The 20,290-nt window shown below is 38.1% G+C and overlaps 1 protein-coding gene across 1 annotated transcript in view; it reads right to left on the bottom strand.

Annotated features, from left to right (window-relative positions):
* Positions 1 to 20,290, bottom strand: part of COL24A1 (collagen type XXIV alpha 1 chain) — a gene marked incomplete at its 5' end in the record, with an annotated part of 394,608 nt that overhangs the window by 103,401 nt on the left and 270,917 nt on the right. Inside the window, 4 exons of the mRNA XM_082667637.1 lie at positions 14,674 to 14,781; positions 14,938 to 14,991; positions 16,323 to 16,376; positions 16,791 to 16,844. Coding sequence (XP_082523763.1) covers positions 14,674 to 14,781; positions 14,938 to 14,991; positions 16,323 to 16,376; positions 16,791 to 16,844 — 270 coding nt within the window. The remainder of the gene's footprint in view (positions 1 to 14,673; positions 14,782 to 14,937; positions 14,992 to 16,322; positions 16,377 to 16,790; positions 16,845 to 20,290) is intronic.

Below are 20,290 nucleotides of genomic sequence, written 5' to 3'. Positions count from 1 at the left end.
CTTTCTTGGCACTTGCTACTTGGCTTCTCTGTGGGTCCAGTCCTGATGAATCCTCTAAAATAATGAAAACTACCATGAACCTTAGAAAGGCAAAAGATATGCCCAAATCTCTAGAAGTATGGCTTAGAACCTGAGGGTGAGGCTGAAGCATGTCCTTGAACCACAGAGATTGAGAAGAACATTAGAAGGGTAAGAGGAGAGGTTTCATTTGGATTGCACTGTACTTCCCCCAGGCACAGCACCACACAGAGTGATCCCCTTGGCCTATAGTTTCTCTGTGGGAAAAGGAGAACCCAAAGTGGATATTCAGCTCCCCTACTGTTGCGGGATGCTTCCAGGGTTGCCCAGTCAGGTCTTCATGAGGATCATTTGGGGAACCTGGGGGCTTGACCACTGGGGATCAGATAGAGATGGGGAAAGGGGGCATGGCTTATAGCAACCAGCACTCGAATGTTGGTGGACTGCATTCCTGCTTGTAGTAGCACCTGAGCAGAGATCCTAGCCAGGGATCTGCAGACCTTAGCTGGTGGCTCTGTCTGGCCAGGGAGCTTGGTTGGCAGTTCTGAATGATTTGTGTCCCCCCAAAAGTGGTCATACACGCTCTTGAGCCTGTCATATGGCCCTGCCTGGGCAAGGGAGTAAATCTGCAACCCTGCTCAATAGCTAAGCATAGACTCCCATCCTGCTCGACCAGAAAGACTGGCCAGAGAACTTAGGCGGCTGTGGAGTCTATACTACAGCCTTGCTCAGGCAGAGAGCCAAGCCAGCAGCCCTGTCCAACTGTTGAGCATAGCCTCTGGCCTGTCATGACCAGGGAACCTGAACAGTAACCCTGTGCAGGCTTGGAGCCCAGTCTAAGGTACTTCACAGTTATGGGGCCCAGCTAACAGCCCTACCGAGCAGCAGAGTTTCACCTACGGCCTTGTCCAATTACTAAACACAGCCTGTAACCTCGCCCAGGCAAGGTAACCCCATCTTACCATGGAGCATTATCTGTGAGATGCAGCTGCAGGCCCCACTTGACCAGACAGCCTGGCAAGTGACCTCATCCAACAAAGGAGCACATCCAGTACCCAAACTGATCACAAAGCATAGTCTGCAACTCTGCCCAAACTTGGGGCACAGCCTGTAACTCCATTCAACAGTGAAACCATGTCAGTGGCCCCACCAGAACATGGAGTCCTGCCAGGGCCACATCCGGTTAGAGAGTACAACATGAGGCCTTGCCCAACTGCAGAATCCAACAAGTGCTACTGTCCTTCCAGGGAACACAGCCTGAGACCATATCCTACCAGAGGTAACTACAGAACCCAGCTAATGGCCCCATCTGACTGTGAAGTCCAGCCAGCACCCCTACCCAACGAGGGTGCCTAGTTAGTGGTCCCACTACAATGTGGAGCCTAGCCAGCTGGCCAACCCAACTGCAGAGACCAGCCAGTGGCAACTCTCCCCTTGCCTCAGAACATGGGTAGGAACCTCACCAAACTGGAGACCTCAATAGCAAGCTGTGTATGCCCACAAACGCTACAAGCTGATCCATCCAGTTCCCCCTAAGCAAAGCCGACTGGTGAAGGCCTTTCCCTGCCAAAACAAACCTGTAAAGTCTGGAAGAGGAGACCACTTATTCAAATGTGTAAATACCAATGCAAAGATACTATGAGCATAAAGAATCAGGTAAACATGACAAGACCAAAAGAAACTAATAAAGCTTCAATAACTGACACTAAAGAAATGGAAATCTATGAACTACCTAACAAAGAATTCAGAATAATCCTCTTAAAGAAGTTCAGTGAACTTCAAGAACACACAGATAACTAAATTAAATTAGAAAAACAATGCATGAACAAAACGAGAAGTTCAACAAAGAAATAGAAACCATGTGAATAAATAAAACAAAAATCCTAGAGATAAAGATTGAACTGAAGAACTCAACAGAGTTTCAAAAGCAGACTTGACCAAGCAGAAGAATCAGTGAACTCAAAGATAAGTCATTTGAAATTATCCCAAGGAACAAAAAAAAAAGGATGAAAAAGAATGAAGAAAAGACTATGATACTTAAGGGACTGTGTGAAATAAAACAGTATTGTGTGAATACTGGGAGAATAAAAAGAGAAAAGAGCAGAAAGACTACTTAAAGATATAATGGCTGAAAATGTCCTAAACTTGGGGAGAGAAATAGACGTCCAGATTTTTGAGGCTCAAAAATCCCAAACAGGTTAAACCCAAAAAAGGTCACTTTGAGACACATTATAGTCAGCCCTCAGTATCTGCGGGTTCCACAACTGCAGAGTCAAAAAACTGTCGATCAAAAATGTTACAAAAAAAATTCCAGAAAGTTCCAAAACAAAACATGAATTTGCCATGAACTGACACTGGTTTACACAGCATTTATACTGTATTTAAAACTATTTACATAGCATTTATATTATATTAAGATTGTAAGTAATCTAGAGGTGATTTAAAGTATATGAGAGAATGTATGTAGGTTATATGCAAATACTATGCCATTTTATGTCAGGGACTTAAGCATGTGCAGATTTTGGTACCTGTGGGGGTCCTGCAACCAATCCCCTATGGATACTGAGGGATGACAGTAACTATATTGTCAAAACAAAGAGATAATTTTAAAAGTAGTAAGAGAAATGTGACTCATTACATAACGGAGCCTAAATAATACTATAAGTAGGTTTCTCAGCAGAAATTCTGCAGATCAGGAGAGAATGGAATAACATCTTCAAAATATGGAAAGGAAAAAAAAGAACCTGTTAACCAAGAACACTATACCCAGAAAAGTGTCCTTCAGGAATAAAGGCATGATAAACACTTTTCCAAACAAACAAAAGCTGAAGGTTTATCACCACTAAATCTGCCTTACAAAAAATGCTAAAGGGCATTTTTGAAGCTGAAATATAACAATATAACATTGTAAAAACATATAAATGTGTGAAACTCCCCACTAAAGGTAAATATATATTCAAAGCCAGATTCTCTAATATTGTAATGGTGGTACATAAATCACTTACAATTCTAGTTAAAAAGTTAAAAAACAAGTTTATTAAAAATAACCATAACGGGATTGGTTCAAGATGGTGGAGTAGAAGGACGTGTTCTCACTCCCTTTTGTGAGAACTCTGGAATCACAACCAACTGCTGAACAGTCATCGACAGGAAGACACTGGAACTCAGCAAAAAAGATATCCCACATCCAAAGACAAAGGAGAAGTCACAATGAGATGGTAGGAGGGGCGCAATCACAATAAAATCAAATACCATAACTTCTGTGTGGATGACTCACAAACTGGAGAACACTTATACCACAGAAGTCCACCCACTGGAGTGAAGGTTCTGAGCCCCACGTCAGGTGTCCGAACCTGGGGGTCCGGCAACTGGAGTCGGAATTCCTAGAGAATCAGATTTGAAGGCTAGCAGGATTTGATTGCAGGACTTAGACAGGACAGGGGGAAACAGACTCCACTCTTGGACGGCACACACAAAGTAGTGTGCATGTCGGGACCCAGGGGAAGGAGCAGTGACCCCCCCACAGAGACTGAACCAGACCTACCTGCTTGTGTTGGAGGGTCTCCTGCAGAGGTGGGGGGCGCCTGTGGCTCACCGCAAAGACAAGGACACTGGTAGCAGAAGTTCTAGGAGTACTCCTTGGGATGAGCCCTCCCAGAGTCCATCATTAGCCCCACCAAAGAGCCTGGGTAGGTGTAGTGTTGGGTTGCCTCAGGCCAAACAACCAACAGGGAGGGGACCAAGCCCCACCCATCAGCAGACAAGTGGATTAAAGTTTTACTGAGCTCTGACCACCAGAACAACAGCCAGCACCTCATCTACCAGAGGGCAGATGCAGAAGCAAAAAGAACTACAATCCTGCAGCCTGTGGAACAAAAAACACATTCACAGAAAGATAGACAAGATGAAAAGTCAGAGGGCTATGTACCAGATGAAGGAACAAGGTAAAACCCCAGAAAAACAACTAAATGAAGTGGAGATAGGCAACCTACCAGAAAAAGAATTCAGAATAATGATAGTGAAGATGATCCAGGACCTCGGAAAAAGAATGGAGGCAAAGATCAAGAAGATGCAAGAGGGCTTCCCTGGTGGCGCAGTGGTTGGGAGTCTGCCTGCCGATGCAGGGGACGCGGGTTCGTGCCCCGGTCTGGGAGGATCCCACATGCCGCGGAGCGGCTGGGCCCGTGAGCCATGGCCGCTCGGCCTGCGCGTCCGGAGCCTGTGCTCCGCAACGGGAGCGGCCACAGCAGTGAGAGGCCCGCGTACCGCAAAAAAAAAAAAAAAAAGAAGATGCAAGAAATATTTAACAAAGATCTAGAAGAATTAAAGAACAAACAAACAGAGATGAACAATACAATAACTGAAGTGAAAAATACACTAGAAGGAATCAATAGCAGAATAACTGAGGCAGAAGTGACCTGGAAGACAGCATGGTGGAATTCACTGCTGTGGAACAGAATAAAGAAAAAAGAATGAAAAGAAATGAAGACAGTCTAAGAGCCTTCTGGGACAACATTAAATGCAACAATATTTGCATTATACGGGTCCCAGAAGGAGAAGAGAGAGAGAAAGGACCCAAGAAAATATTTGAAGAGATTATAGTCGAAAACTTCCCTAACATGGGAAAGGAAATAGCCACCCAGGTCCAGGAAGCGCAGAGAATCCCATACAGGATAAATCCAAGGAGAAACATGCCTAGACACACAGTAATCAAATTGGCAAAAATTAAAGACAAAGAAAAATTATTGAAAGCAGCAAGGGAAAAATAACAAATAACATACAAGGGAACTCCCATAAGGTTAACAGCTGATTTCTCAGCAGGAACTCTACAAGCCAGAAGGGAGTGGCATGATACACTTAAAGTAATGAAAGGGAAGAACCTAAAACCAAGATTACTCTACACAGCAAGGATCTCATTCAGATTCGATGGAGAAATCAAAAGCTTTACAGACAGGCAAAGGCTAACAGAATTCAGCACCAGTAAACCAGCTCTAAAACAAATGCTAAAGGAACTTGTCTAAGTGGGAAACACAAGAGAAGAAAAGGACCTACAAAAACAAACCCAAAACAATTAAGAAAATGGTAACAGGAACATACATATGGATAATTACCTTAAACATGAATGGATTAAATGCTCCAACCAAAAGACACAGGCTTGCTGAATGGATACAAAAACAAGACCTATATATACATGCTGTCTACAAGAGACCCACTTCAAAGCTGGAGCAGCAATACTCATATCAGATAAAATAGACTTTAAAATGTTACAAGAGACAAAGAAGGACACTATATAATGATCAAGGGATCAATCCAAGAAGAAGATATAACAATTATAAATATATATGCACCCAACATAGGAGCACCTCAATACATAAGGCAACAGCTAACATCTCTAAAAGAGGAAATCGACAATAACACAATAATAGTGGGGGACTTTAACACCTCACTCAAACCAATGGACAGATCATCCAAACAGAAAATTAATAAGGAAACACAAGCGTTAAATGACACAACACACCAGAGAGATTTAGTTGATATTTATAAGACATTCCATCCAAAAACAGCAGATTACACTTTCTTCTCAAGTCTGCACAGATCATTCTCCAGGATAGATCACATCTTGGGTCATAAATCAAGCCTCAGTAAATTTAAGAAAGTTGAAATCATATCAAGCATCTTTTCTGACCACAAGGCTATGAGAATAGAAATCAATTACAGGAGAAGATCTGTAAAAAATACAAACACATGGAGGCTAAACAATATATTACTAAACCAAGAGGTAACTGAAGAAATCAAAAAATACCTAGAGACAAATGACAATGAAAACACGATGATCCAAAACCTCTGGGATGTGGCAAAAGCAGTTCTAAGAGGGAAGTTTATAGCTATACAAGCCTACCTCAAGAAACAAGAAAAATCTCAAATAAACAATCTAACCTTACTCGTAAAGGAACTAGAGAAATAAGAACAAACAAAACCCAAAGTTAGCAGAAGGAAAGAAATCATAAAGATCAGAGCAGAATTAAATGAAATAGAAACAAAGAAAACAAAAGCAAAGATCAGTAGAACTTAAACCCGGTTCTTTGTGAAGATAAACAAAATTGATAAACCATTAGCCAGACTCATGAAGAATAACAGGGAGAGGACTCAAATCAATAAAATTGAAATGAAAAAGGAGAAGTTTAAACAGACCGCAGAAATACAAAGCATCCTAAGAGACTACTACAATCAACACTCTGCCAATAAAATAGACAACTTGGAAGATATGGACAGATTCTTAGAAAGATATAACCTTCCAAGACTGAACAAGGAAGAAATAGAAAATATGAACAGACCAATCACAAGTCATGAAATTGAAACTGTGATTAAGAATCTTCCAACAAACGAAAGTCCAGGACCAGATGGCTTCACACGTGAATTCTATCAAACGTTTAGAGAAGAGCTAACACCCATCCTTCTCAAACTCTTCCAAAAATTTGCAGAGGAAGGAACACTCCCAAACTCATTCTATGAGGCCACCATCACCCTGATACCAAAACGAGACAAAGATACTACAAAAAAAGAAAATTACACAACAATATCACTGATGAATATAGAGGCAAGAATCCTCAAGAAAATACTAGCAAACAGAATCCAACAACACATTAAAAGGATCATACACCATGATCGAGGGGGGTTTACCCCAGGCATGCAAGGATTTTTCAATATACGCAAATCAATCAATGTGATACACCATATTAACAAACTGAAGAAGGAAAACCATATGATCATCTCAGTAGATGCAGAAAAAGCTTTTGACAAAATTCAACACCCATTTATGATAAAAATTCTCATATTTGGGTATAGAGGGAATCTAGCTCAACATAATAAAGGCCATATATGACAAACTCATAGCAAACATCATTCTCAATGGTGAAAAACTGAAAGCATTTCCTCTAAGATCAGGAACAAGACAAGGATGTCCACTCTCACCCCTACTGTTCAACATAGTTTTGCAAGTCCTAGCCATGGCAATCAGAGAAGAAAAAGAAATAAAATGGATACAAATTGGAAAAGAAGAAGTAAAACTGTAACTGTTTGCAGATGACATGATACTATAGAGAGAGAATCCTAAAGATGCCACCAGAGAACTACTAGAGCTAATAAATGAATTTGGTAAAGTTGCAGGATACAAAATTAATGCACAGAAATCTCTTGCATTCCTATACACTAATGATGAAAAATCTGAAAGAGAAATTAAGGAAACACTCCCATTTACCACTGCAACAAAAAGAATTGGGCTTCCCTGGTGGCGCAGTGGTTGAGAGTCTGCCTGCCGATGCAGGGGACACGGGTTCGTGCCCTGGTCTGGGAAGATCCCACATGCCGCGGAGAGGTTGGGCCCATGAGCTGTGGCCACTGAGCCTGCGCATCCGGAGCCTGTGCTCCGCGACGGAAGAGGAGGCCACAGCAGTGAGAGGCCTGCGTACAGCAAAAAAAAAAAAAAAAAAAAAAAAAAAGAATAAAATACCTAGGAATAAACTTACCTAGGGAGACAAAAGACCTGTATGCAGAAAACTATGACACTAATGAAAGAAATTAAAGATGATACCAACAGATGGAGAGATATACCAGGTTCTTGGATTGGAAGAATCAATATTGTGAAAGTGACTCTACTACCCAAAGCAATCTACAGATTCAATGCAATCCCTATTAAATTACCAATGGCATTTTTTACGGAACTAGAACAAAAAATCTTAAAATTTGTATGGAGACGTAAAAGACCCCAAATAGCTAAAGCAGTCTTGAGTGAAAAAAACGGAGCTGGAGGAATCCGACTCCCTGATTTCAGACTATACTACAGAGCTACAGTAATCAAGACAATATGGTACTGGCACAAAAACAGAAATATAGATCAATGGAACAAGATAGAAAGCCCAGAGATAAACCCACTCACTTATGGTCAACTAATCTATGACAAAGGAGGCAAGGATATACAATGGAGGAAAGACAGTCTCTTCAACAAGTGGTGCTGGGAAAACTGGACAGAACACTCCTTATCACCATACACAAAAATAAACTCAAAATGGATTAGAGACCTAAATTTAAGACCAGACACTATAAAACTCTTAGAGGAAAACATAGGAAGAACACTCTTTGACATAAGTCACCACAAGATCTTTTTTGATCCACCTCCTAGAGTAATGGAAATAAAAAGAAAAATAAAGAAATGGGACCTATTGAAACTTCAAAGCTGTTGCACAGCAAAGGAAACCATAAACAAGATGAAAAAACAACCCTCAAAATGGGAGAAAATATTTGCAAATGAATCAACAGACAAAGGATTAATCTCCAAAATATATAAACAGCTCATGCTGCTCAATATTAAAAAAACAAACAACCCAATCCAAAAATGGGCAGCAGACCTAAACAGACATTTCTCCAAAGAAGACATACAGATGGCCAAGAAGCACATGAAGAGCTGCTCAGCATCACTAATTATTAGAGAAATGCAGATGAAAACTACAATGAGGTATCACCTCACACCAGTTAGAATGGGCATCATCAGAAAATCTACAAACAACAAATACTGGAGAGGGTGTGGGGAAAAGGGAACCCTCTTGCACTGTTGGGAATGTAAATTGATACAGCCACTATGGAGAACAGTATGGAGGTTCCTTAAAGAACTAAAAATAGAACTATCATATGATGCAGCAATCTCACTACTGGACATATACCCTAGGAAAACCATAATTCAAAAAGACACATGTGAAAAGCAGCAGGGGTGGGGGGTCGTGGTATGATGAATTGGGAGATTGGGATTGACATGTATACACTGATGTGTATAAAATGGATGACTAATAATAATCTGTATAAAAAAATAAATTAAATTAAAATAAAAAGACACATGCACCCCAATGTTCATTGCAGCACTATTTACAATAGCCAGGTCATGGCAACAACCTAAATGCCCGTCGACAGACGAATGGATAAAGAAGATGTGGTACATATATACGATGGAATATTATTCAGCCATAAAAAGGAACGAAATTGGGTCATTTGTAGAGACATGGATGGATCTAGAGACTGTCATACAGAGTGAAGTAAGTCAGAAAGAGAAAAACAAATATTGTATATTAATGCATATATGTGGAACCTAGAAAAATGGTACAGGTGAGCCGGTTGCAGGGCAGAAATTGAGACACAGATATAGAGAACATATGTATGGACACCAAGGGGGGAAAGTGGCGGGGGGTGGGTTGTAAAAAAAAAAAAAAAGAAAGAAAGAAAGAATTCTTTTTTACACTTCAAAAAGTTAATCATAGTCCAGAATAGGAAAATCTACAGAGACAGAGAGTAAATTAGTGGTTGCCAGAGGGTAGGGGAAGGGGAGAATGGGGAATGACTGGTAATGGGTACAGGGTTTGTTTTTGGCATGATGAAAATGTTCTGGAATTAGACAGTCGTAACGATTGCACAACTTTGTGAATGTACTATAAACCACTAAATTGTACACTTTAAACATGTGAATTTTATGGTATATGTGAATTACATCTCAATGAACCCATTATTTTAGAAAACAAAAACATAAACAAAAACAAGAACAACAAAAATAACCATAACTACAATAATTTGTTATTGGATAAAGAATACAAAAAGATTAAACTGTAACATCAGTAACCTAAAATGTGAGGGGGGAGAAAGAATTAAACACATAAAGTTTCTGTAAGATATCAAAGTTAAATTTTATCTGCTTAAACTATGGTGTTAGAATTGTAATGTATTTTATGTGAGCCACAAAGGAAAAACATGTAGTAGATACACAAGATTATGATAAAGGATTCAAGGCACACTGCTACAAAAATCACAAAGGAAAAGGGCAAGTGAGGAAGCAATGAAGTAAGAGTCTGTAAAAGAATCAGCAAACAATGAGCACAATGGCAATAGGAAGTCCTTACTTACCAATAATTACTTTAATTGTAAATGGATTAACTTATCCAATCAAAAGACAGAATGGCTGAAAGGATTTAGAAAAAGAGACCCAGCTATATGCTGCATACAGGAGACTCACTTAAGCTTGAAGGACACACAAAGACTGACAGGGAAGGGATGAGGAAAGATATTTCAAGCAAATGATAACCAAAAGAAAGCAGGGATAGCTATACTTATATCAGATAAAATAGATTTTAAGCTGAAAACAGTAACAAGAGATAAGGAAGGTCATTAATAATGATAAATGGGTCAATTAATTGATAATATACAATAATTATAAATATTTATGTGCCAAACTTTGGAGTATCTAAATATATAAAGTAAATACTAACAGAAACAAAAGGAGAAATCAGCAGCAATACTATCTTGTTTGGGGACTTTAATATCCTACTCTCTAAAATGGCTACATCTTCCAGACAGAAAATTAATAAGGAAACAGAAGATTTGAACAACACTACAGGCCAAACAGACGTAATGGACATATAAAGAACATTCCATCCAACAGTAGCAGAATACACATTCTTCTCAAAAAATGTTCACATGGAACATTTCTGTAGATAGATCATATGTAAGGCCACAATACAAGACTCTATAAATACAGTTAGATAGAAATTATATCAAGTAACTTTCCAGCCACAATGGTATGAAACTAGAAATCAACAACAGGAGAGAAAAGTTGTAAAACTCACAAATACATGGAAATTAAAAAATATTCCTCAGACCCTGAAGCCCTAGGTGTCCCAGTGGTTTTAGCACGATGAGCTCAATCGGCACTGGGTATGACCTGTCAGTCTCTACATTCTCTCCTGATGGGAGAGTTTTTCAAGTTGAGCATGCTATGAAGCCTGTGGAAAATAGTGGTACAGCTATTGGAATCAGATGTAAAGATGGCGCTGTCTTTGGGGTAGAAAAATTAGTCCTTTCTAAATTTTATGAAGAAGGTGCTAACAAACGACTTTTTTTTTTTTTTTTTTTTTTTTTTTTTGCGGTACGAGGGCCTCTCACTGCTGTGGCCTCTCCCGTTGCGGAGCACAGGCTCCGGACGCGCAGGCTCAGCGGCCATGGCTCACGGGCCCAGCCGCTCCACGGCATGTGGGATCTTCCCGGACCGGGCATGAACCCGTGTCCCCTGCATCGGCAGGCAGACTCTCAACCACTGCGCCACCAGGGAAGCCCACAAACGACTTTTTAATGTTGATCGGCATGTTGGAATGGCAGTAGTAGGTTTGTTGGCAGATGCTTGTTCTTTAGCAGACATTGAAAGAGAAGAGGCTTCCAACTTTAGATCTAACTTTGGATATAACATTCCACTAAAGCATCTTGCAGACAGAGTGGCCATGTATGTACATGCCTATACACCCAACAGTGCTGTTAGACCTTTTGGCTACAGTTTCATGTTAGGGTCTTACAGTGTGAATGATGGTGTACAACTTCCAATGTTTATCATTTTTAAAAACCAACTCTTATTAATTTTTTCTATTGTTTTCCTATCCTCTATTTCACTTATTCCTGCTCTAATCTTTATCACTTCCTTCTTGCTAACTTTGGCCTTGTTTTGTTCTTCTTTTTCCACTTCCTTGAAGAGTAAAGTTAGGTTACTTATTTGAGGTCTTTCCCTTTTTCTAATGTGGAATTTATCACTATGAACTTCCCTTTTAGAACTATTTTTGCATCTGTATTTACAATAGCCAGGACATGGAAGCAACCTAAGTGTCCATCGACAGATGAATGGATAAAGAAGATGTGGCACATATATACAATGGAATATTACTCAGCCATTAAAAGAAATGAAATTGAGTTATTTGAAGTGAGGTGGATGGACCTAGAGTCTGTCATACAGAGTGAAGTAAGTCAGAAAGAGAGAAACAAATACCGTATGTTAACACATATATATGGAATCTAAAAAAAAAATGGTTCTGAAGAACCTAGGGGCAGGACAGGAATAAAGATGTAGATGTAGAGAATGGACTTGAGGACATGGGGAGGGGGAAGGGTAAGCTGTGAAAAAGTGAGAGAGTGGCATGGACAAATATACACTACCAAATGTAAAACAGATAGCTAGTGGGAAGCAGCCACATAGCACAGGGAGGTCAGCTCGGTGCTTTGTGACCACCTAGAGGGGTGGGATAGGGAGGGTGGAAGGGAGATGGAAGAGGGAGGAGATATGGGGATATATGTATATGTATAGCTGATTCACTTTGTTATATGTCAGAAACTAACACACCATTGTAAAGCAATTATATGCCAATAAAGATGTTTAAAAAATAAAGCTTATGGACTTAACAATATGAAAAAAAAATTATCTGAACTGTCAGAAAAAAAATGATAAACAAAATTGACAAACCTTTAGCCAAACTCACCGAGAGGACTCAAAGTTAGAAATGAAAGAGGAGACATAAAGGATACCACAAAAAGAAAAAGGATCATAAGAGACTACTACATACAATTATTTGCCAGCAAATTGAAAACCTAGAAGAAATGGAGAAATAGAAAGATACTACCTACCAAGACTGAATCATGAAGAAATAGAAAATCTATAAAGACCAATGAATAAGGAGATTGAATCAGTAGTGAAAAACCTCTCAACAAAGAAAAGCCCAGGACCAAATGGTTTCACTGCTGAATCATATCAAACATTTAAAGAAGAATTAATGCTAAACTTTCTCAAATTTTCCCAAAATTTTGAAGAAGGAATACACCCAAAGACATTTTACAAGGCCAGCATTACTCTGATGCCAAGCCAGATAAGGATACTACAAGAAAAAAAAATTCAGGCCAGCCAATATCCCTGACAAATAGAGATGCAAAAATTCTCAACAAAATACTAGCAAACTGAATTCAATAGCATATTAAAAGGACCATACACCATGATCAAGTGGGATTTATTCCAGGTATGCAAAGATGACTCAAAAATCTGCAAATCAGTCAATGTGATGTACCACATTCCCAGAATTAAAGAAAAAAACATACGGTCAGCTGAATAAATGCAGAAAAGGCCTGGAAAAAATTCAACAACATTTCATGATAAAACGTCTCAACAAATTGGGTATAGAAGGAATGTACCTCAACGTAATAAAAGCCATATATGAAAAACCCACAGCTAACATCATACTCAAAAAAAGCTTTTCCTCCAAGATCAGGAACATGGCAAGTGTGACTGGAAGTCCAAGCTTGAGCAATTGGGCAAGAAAAAGAAATAAAAGGCGTCCAATTTAGAAAGGAAGAAGTAAAACCTTGTCTATTTGCAGGTGACATCTTAATATACAGAAAACTCTGAAGACTGTACCACAAAACTGTTAGCATTAATAAATGATTTCAATAAAGTTGCAGGATACAAAATCAACCTACTAAAACCCAGTCATATTTCCACACACTAACAACAAATTATCTGAAAAAGAAATAAAGAAAATAATCCCATTTATAATAGTATTAAAATCAATAAAATACTTAGAATAAATATAACCCAGGAGGTAAAATATCTATACACTGAAAACTAGAAGACACTGATGAAAGAAACTCAAGAAAATACAAATAAGTGGAAAAAATCTCATTTTCACATATTGTTAAAATGTGTGTACTATCCAAAGCAATCTATAGATTCAGTATAATCCCTATCAAGATTCCAGGCAGGTTTTTTTTATCAAAATAGAAAAAAGCAATTCTAAAATTTTCATGGAACCATAAAAGACACCAAATAGCTAAAACAATCTTAAGAAGAACAAGGCTGGAGGCATCACACTTCCTAATTTCAGACTTTATCAATACAAAACTATATTAACCAAAACAGTATGGTACCAGCATTAAAACAGACATATAGACCAAAAGAACAGAATCAAGAGCCCAGAGATAAACCCATGCATATAAGGTCAACTAATATTTGAAAAAATGTGATCATATACACACACACATATATGTTCTCTATGTATACAATGTAATATTATTCAGTCATAAACAGAAGGAAATTCTGCCATTTGAAACAACATGGATAGACCTTGAAAGCATTATGCTTGTGAAATAAGTCAGAGAAACACAAATACTGTATGATCTCATGAATATGTGTTACCTAACGAAACTCATAAGAACTCATAGAAACAGAGTTGTTTGGTGTTGCCAGGGATGAAGAGATGGGGAAAATAGGTGAAGGTGGTCAAAGGGTACAAATTTCCAGTTATAAGATGAATAAGTTCTGGAGATCTAATGTACAGCATGGTGACTATAGTTAACAACACTGTATTGTGTACCTGAAAGATGCTAAGACAGTAACTCTTAAAAATTCTCACCACACACAAAAAGGCAACTGTGTGAGGTGATAGATGTGCTAACTAAACTTATTATGGGAATCATTTAGCAATATTTGTGCACAAAAAATCAACAGGTCATGCACTGTAAACTTATATAACTTATATAATACATGTCAATTACGTCGCAATAAAGTGAGAAAAAAATGAAGAAGTTCAATAGCATGTGTGACACATGGGAAAAGTATCTTTTTTCCTTGGATGTTAGGAAGGCTGATAATTAGTCCCTGGTTTGTTCTTTACTCAAGCCATAGTTCCACACCTTCAAATACCAAATGGACATATAAGGGAGACAAGAATGTGTGTGTATGGCTCACACTTGTGTGTGTGGGTGTGGGTGTGTAGAGGACTGAGTTCACTGAGTATTGAACCCAGCAGTACTCACCGGAGGACCCATTACACCTGGTCCGCCCAGGGACCCTGTGGTCCCTGGTAAGCCTGTCTCTCCTTTTTCTCCATCCTCTCCAGGAAGTCCCCTTCCTCCTGGGTTCCCCTGTAACACAGTAAAACTTTTTGAGAAAGGGAAAGTAGTAAAATAATTATGCCACGCAATAAGAGATTTTTGTTGCCACATAAAAAATTACGTTTAATATTTGAAAGATTTCTCAAAAACATCTACCTTAATCATAATGTTAAGAGTATAATTTACCTTTATTCCATCTTTACCCTGGAGACCTTCTTCTCCAGCAGCTCCTGGTTCACCCTATTTGGTAGCAGAAATGTAAGATTTATTATTTCGCTAAAATCATTTATCTAAATTCATTTTTTGCCCCTGGTATCTATAGAAGTAGCAGGTTTATATACATTTATTCCTACTTCTACTTTATTTATAAGGAGTATTTGAAAGTATAATGAACATGATTTAATTTGCCTGGAATAACTCTGAAGATGATTTAAAGAGTCATAGCACTGTTATTCAAACACAAGATGGTCTCAGAATATTAATAACTTTTAGATAATTAAAGGTAATATGTATTCATTTGATAGCTTTGGATATTTAGACAGCTATACCTATGTTTCTTAGTTCAAAGACTGTAAATACTGAATTTCATAAAATTATAGTATCTTGCTTTTCTTAATTTACATGGATTAATACGACTTAATTCAGTTAAAATCAGTGTACCGGATTTTTAAGGTCTGTATTTTCTCCCTTACAGAGAAGAGGTGACTATCAAGGCCCTGGTATATTTGGAAGCTGTCTTCTAGACACAGAACTTGTAGAAATGTAGAGCCACAATTTATGAAGCTATTCAAGAAGTACTGGCTCTCTTGCCACCTGAACTATTTACAAGTAAATTAATCAGTGTGTCTTCACAGTTGCTCATTGCTCCAACTGCTGACACTTCCATTACCCTGACCTCATACTTCCCACCCCCCTGAAAAAAAAAGGAAAATGAACAAGAAAGAAATCGAATGCAAAATACATCTCCCAACTTTACCTTTCAGTAAACAAATGTCTCTTAAAATTATCTTGGTCCCTGTTATCTTGGAAAAAAACTTACCACAGCTTAAATTAACCACTGTCTATATTAGAATAACTTCTGTAAGCTACCTCAACACAATTATCTACAATTGTGTTTGTCTACAAAAATCTACAATTATTTCTTTGAATGTTGTTAACCTGGCATGACTCTAGTTTTTTGTTGCTGTTTTTCTAAACACAATTTAGATTTCAATGTCTGTCTGTCTTGTTAGGTCCGGAAATAGCATAAGAGTTGATCACTAGTATTTGTGAATTTCTTCTTCATGCCAACATTAGTGACAATCACAGTGACTCCACACATTTGGCAAGGATTCTGCTGAGTACATCTGATTCTGAGAAAAAGGATGTGTGTGGTTAGGACTCTCAATGCTACTAAATTACAATGTGAACAGGGTTTAGCATGCAGCTTTTGAAATTATAAAATAAAGAAAAATATTTTCTATAATGCACCAGAAAAGTTTATTATACAATCTTTGAAGTCTTTAGGCTGAGGCTTGAGTCTCTAAAATAGGAGGGCCAGTGCATTAAAATGGTTTCTAGTAGGCACGTACCCGTAACCCTGGCTCCCCAGTCACTCCAACACTGCCTGCAGGTCCAACATCTCCCTGAAGAAACAAAGGGAAAGATTAAACTCTTTTCTACTAAAACTGCATGTCTAATAGTTATGGAGGGTATATCATGAAGACAGGAGTTCCAAAACACTATTTTTTCCTTTTCTTCAGATTAATTTATTTATAATATTTTGCTTTTTCATTTGTATTCCCTCCCATATATAACCGTATATATATATGTGTGTGTGTGTATAGATATACACACACATACTTATCTGCATATATAGAGAGACAAATAATATTTTTTTCTCAGTAATATTTTATTCTGACTCATTTGAGAACACTATCCATTTTTATCTGCTGTCCTTTACCTGCTTCCAAGATGGTGGCTGTTTGCCAAAATATTGCAAACATCGAGGAGTCAATGGTGAAAGTTTAGAGACCTCCTTTACTATTTAGGAAGGTTACCTTTGCACCTGGCTCTCCTTGCAGACCAGATTCTCCCTCAATACCTGAAGGTCCCTAGAATAGAATGATTTGACACATTGTTTGTAAACATTCCTTCACCAACATAAAGGCAATAACAACCTCATAAGAAGATGGAAGTAATTTTCAGTCCAAGGATGGGATATCTATGTCCAGGAAAGGATTTTTGCTGCTCCTTTATAAACATCATGGCGTAAGACCAGATAATTTCTGGGACCGTTTAACAGTTCAAATGCTAAAACAACATCACCAGAAATCAGGACTGCTTAGACCAGTTTCTTCTAATCCTTCCTCTTGTCCTTTAATCTTTGGTCAAGACAAACTACTTCCCATTTCCTCTTCTAATTTTCTACCCTCATACCCTTACTATTCTCTGTGTTTTTCACTTTTTATTCTTCCCATCTATTTATGTTGATCCCTCTTGGAATACACTTCTTGAAAAAAATTCCATTTTCTTTATTGGTTTTATAAAATATAACACACAAAGAAGATATGAATTATATATATACATATATACGGCATTTTTTTCCCACGCCCCTTTCATGGGTGGGTCCAGTTGGGAAGATTTTGGTTGAAGCTTTTATCTTGAAAACATATAACTTCTTGCAACCTCTGGCTATTTATAAGCTTCGAGCTCCTATAATTGCTGTTGTATTGTTTTATTTATTTTTTCTCTTGGAGACATTTATCTTGTTGTTGAGAATACTCTGCCTGCCTCTCCCTTCTCTACTTCCTCACTCTCTTCTCTTACTCTATGTGTGTGTATGTATGTATGTGTACTTATACACACACAATTATAAATACATACATATGCATTCTATAATCCCCATGTTTTCAGAGTAGAGGGGTAGTTTAAAGCCATTAACCTATGATACTATCTTGACCAGAAGTTTCCTGTTTGCTTTCTGTCTTCCAGGGATTCCTCAATAGTTCTGATCCATGGGTGATAACCTTCCTAATAATTATTAGAGATTAAAATATCTCTTACGTTGTTACAGTATTTTAGATGAGAAGTTCAATTTTCCATTTTGACTCAGCTTCCACAATCCAGACTCGCTTTGCTTTTTCCAAAATAAAAGCTATACAGGCATAATAGTACAGATGGACTTATAATGAAAAGCCCCAGCCCCATTCCTCAGAGGCAACTACTTTATAAAACAATTTGTTTTTAGTTCTCTTAATGGTTATTTCTATAACCAAGAAATCTACCTCTAATTCTTGATGTATTACCTTGCTAAAAGTTTAGTTCCCTTAAAACTCCCTCCTTTTTACCATCATTTCACCAATTTTTAAATAGTTATATTATTTAAAATTTTCTGTTGGTTACCTTTGTGACTTTACTGTTATAAGAGGCAGTGTATTACAGTACTTAAGAGGAAGGACTACGAAGTGAGACTGCCTGAGTTTCTGCTCTGCCTCAGAAATGATAGAATTTAATATCCTAACCTAAGGTTAAAATTATCTTTCAAGAGAGAATTCCAACTCTCTCAGGACTTCTTCCACATCAAAATTGCTTTTAATTCCCTAGACCTCGTCTATTCCCCAGTTTCGCCCAATCTGTCAGCTCCTCTCGGCTTCTTTTATTCTTAGGCTAAATCCAATAGTTGATCTTCTGATCTCTGTGGTATCTCTTTTCTTATGCCAATCTTGGATTAGCACTTTAAATTGCCTTCTCCATTTCTATTCCCAGTTGAACATCAATGGAAAAATTACACTCTTGTGCAAAGTGGCTTCATTACATATTGAGAGGCATAGTGACTAAGAGAATGGGTTGCAGAGAGAGACTGCCTAAATTTAAATGTGGGCTCTACCACTACTATTGCTATTGCACTACTATTGCACAGCTATTGCTCTTGAACAAGTTGCTTAACCATTTCATGGCTTAGTTTCCTCATCTGTAGAATGAGGATAATTGCATTACCTCATGGGGTATTGTGAGAATTCATTAATATGGTAAAGTACATAAATACTGCTAGGAACATAGAAAGTTCTCTGAAGTTGTTACCTAGTATTAACATCATTATTATTAATATAATGCAAATTCAAAGTCTCCTACTTCAGTTTTACTTTTAATAAGGTATATCTGCTTTTACATGTCTTTAGTCATTTCACTCTTCCATTATCCTCAACCACTATTCTAAACCAGCATATTTTCCTCAATAGAAAATATGCTCAACCCCTACTCCTTATCATGACAGATTCTTGTCTCCTACCCTGTTAAAAAAAAAAATGTCAAGTTATGAGGTATGACTTTCCTCTGCTTTTTGTAGACTCAGAGGATGGATGTGGCATAGTATAGGTTTTCAGCATTGGCTTTTGAATCAGATGTGGATTCAAAGCCAAGGTCTGCTACCTGTTAACCATTTACCTTGGGCAGAGTAGCAGATTATGACTAACATTCTTCTTTTCTTGTCTCAGGAAAGGATATTGCCATCCATCCTGTTGAACTCTGGAAATAATTTTTGACTTCTCTTTCCCATTTACTTTCCATATCCCACAAATATGCAGGTTCTCCAGAATTTATGTAACAAACATTTCTCAAATACATCCCCTTCTTACTTATGCTGACTACTTTAGTTCGGACCTCCATTGTTTCTTAACTAGTTGAGTGCAACAGCCTTTTAGAAGGTATATATGTCTGCACTCTTGTCTTCTCAAATACATCTTCCCTGAGACTGCTAAAATGATCTTCCAAAAATACAAATCTGACTTTATCATTGCCCTATGCCTACCTCACAATGACTTACTGTAGCCCGTAAGATGAAAAGTTCAAGCTTCTTAACAGAGTATATAAGATTTTTCGTTTGATCTAACCATTTCTCTGTAATTTCATCTATCATCACTCCTTGTTTTGACTTTAAGCATCAAAGAATCCATACGGCCTCATGTTTGCATGTTCCTACTCATACTACCCCTTTTTCTGGAATCGCCATATCCTTATTCCCTCTTTTCATATGGCTAACTCATACTCATTCCTTAAAACTCATTACCCTCCCCCTGCCTCAACGGAGACAAGTCTTTTTCCCCTTATCCAGGTAAGGTTACATACCCATTGCTGTACTCTTATAATGCCCTGTGAATGTCTCCATCATTGGGTCTAACAGAAGTATAATGAGCTTTTACATGATTATCTTCTGGAATAGATTATAAACTGCTAAAGGAGTCAGGGACCATATCTCAGCCACCCTTGGACTCCCAGTGGATACACAGTACACAGCAAGAAAGCATGGCATAATCGTGGAATTAGAGGAGGAGAAACGTTCTATTGGAATGTGGTTGAAAAGGTCTGCAGACATTAGACAATGCAGGACATTATCATGTTAAGAAATTGGCATTTTATTAAAGGCTATGAGAGCCACTGAAAAATTTCAAGGACAAGAATGATATGACAAAGGTAAACTGGCCACAAGTAGCTAAGGAATAATGGCAGTTGGAGGAGACATGGAATTAGAGCAGAGGACTGGAGCACCGGCAATGGGGAC

The sequence above is a fragment of the Grampus griseus genome (assembly GCF_964374135.1).
Source record: "Grampus griseus genome assembly, chromosome: 1".
NCBI lineage: Eukaryota > Metazoa > Chordata > Mammalia > Artiodactyla > Delphinidae > Grampus > Grampus griseus.
The sequence above is the reverse complement of the archived record's forward strand: the minus strand, read 5'-3'. Positions and strand labels throughout refer to the sequence as shown.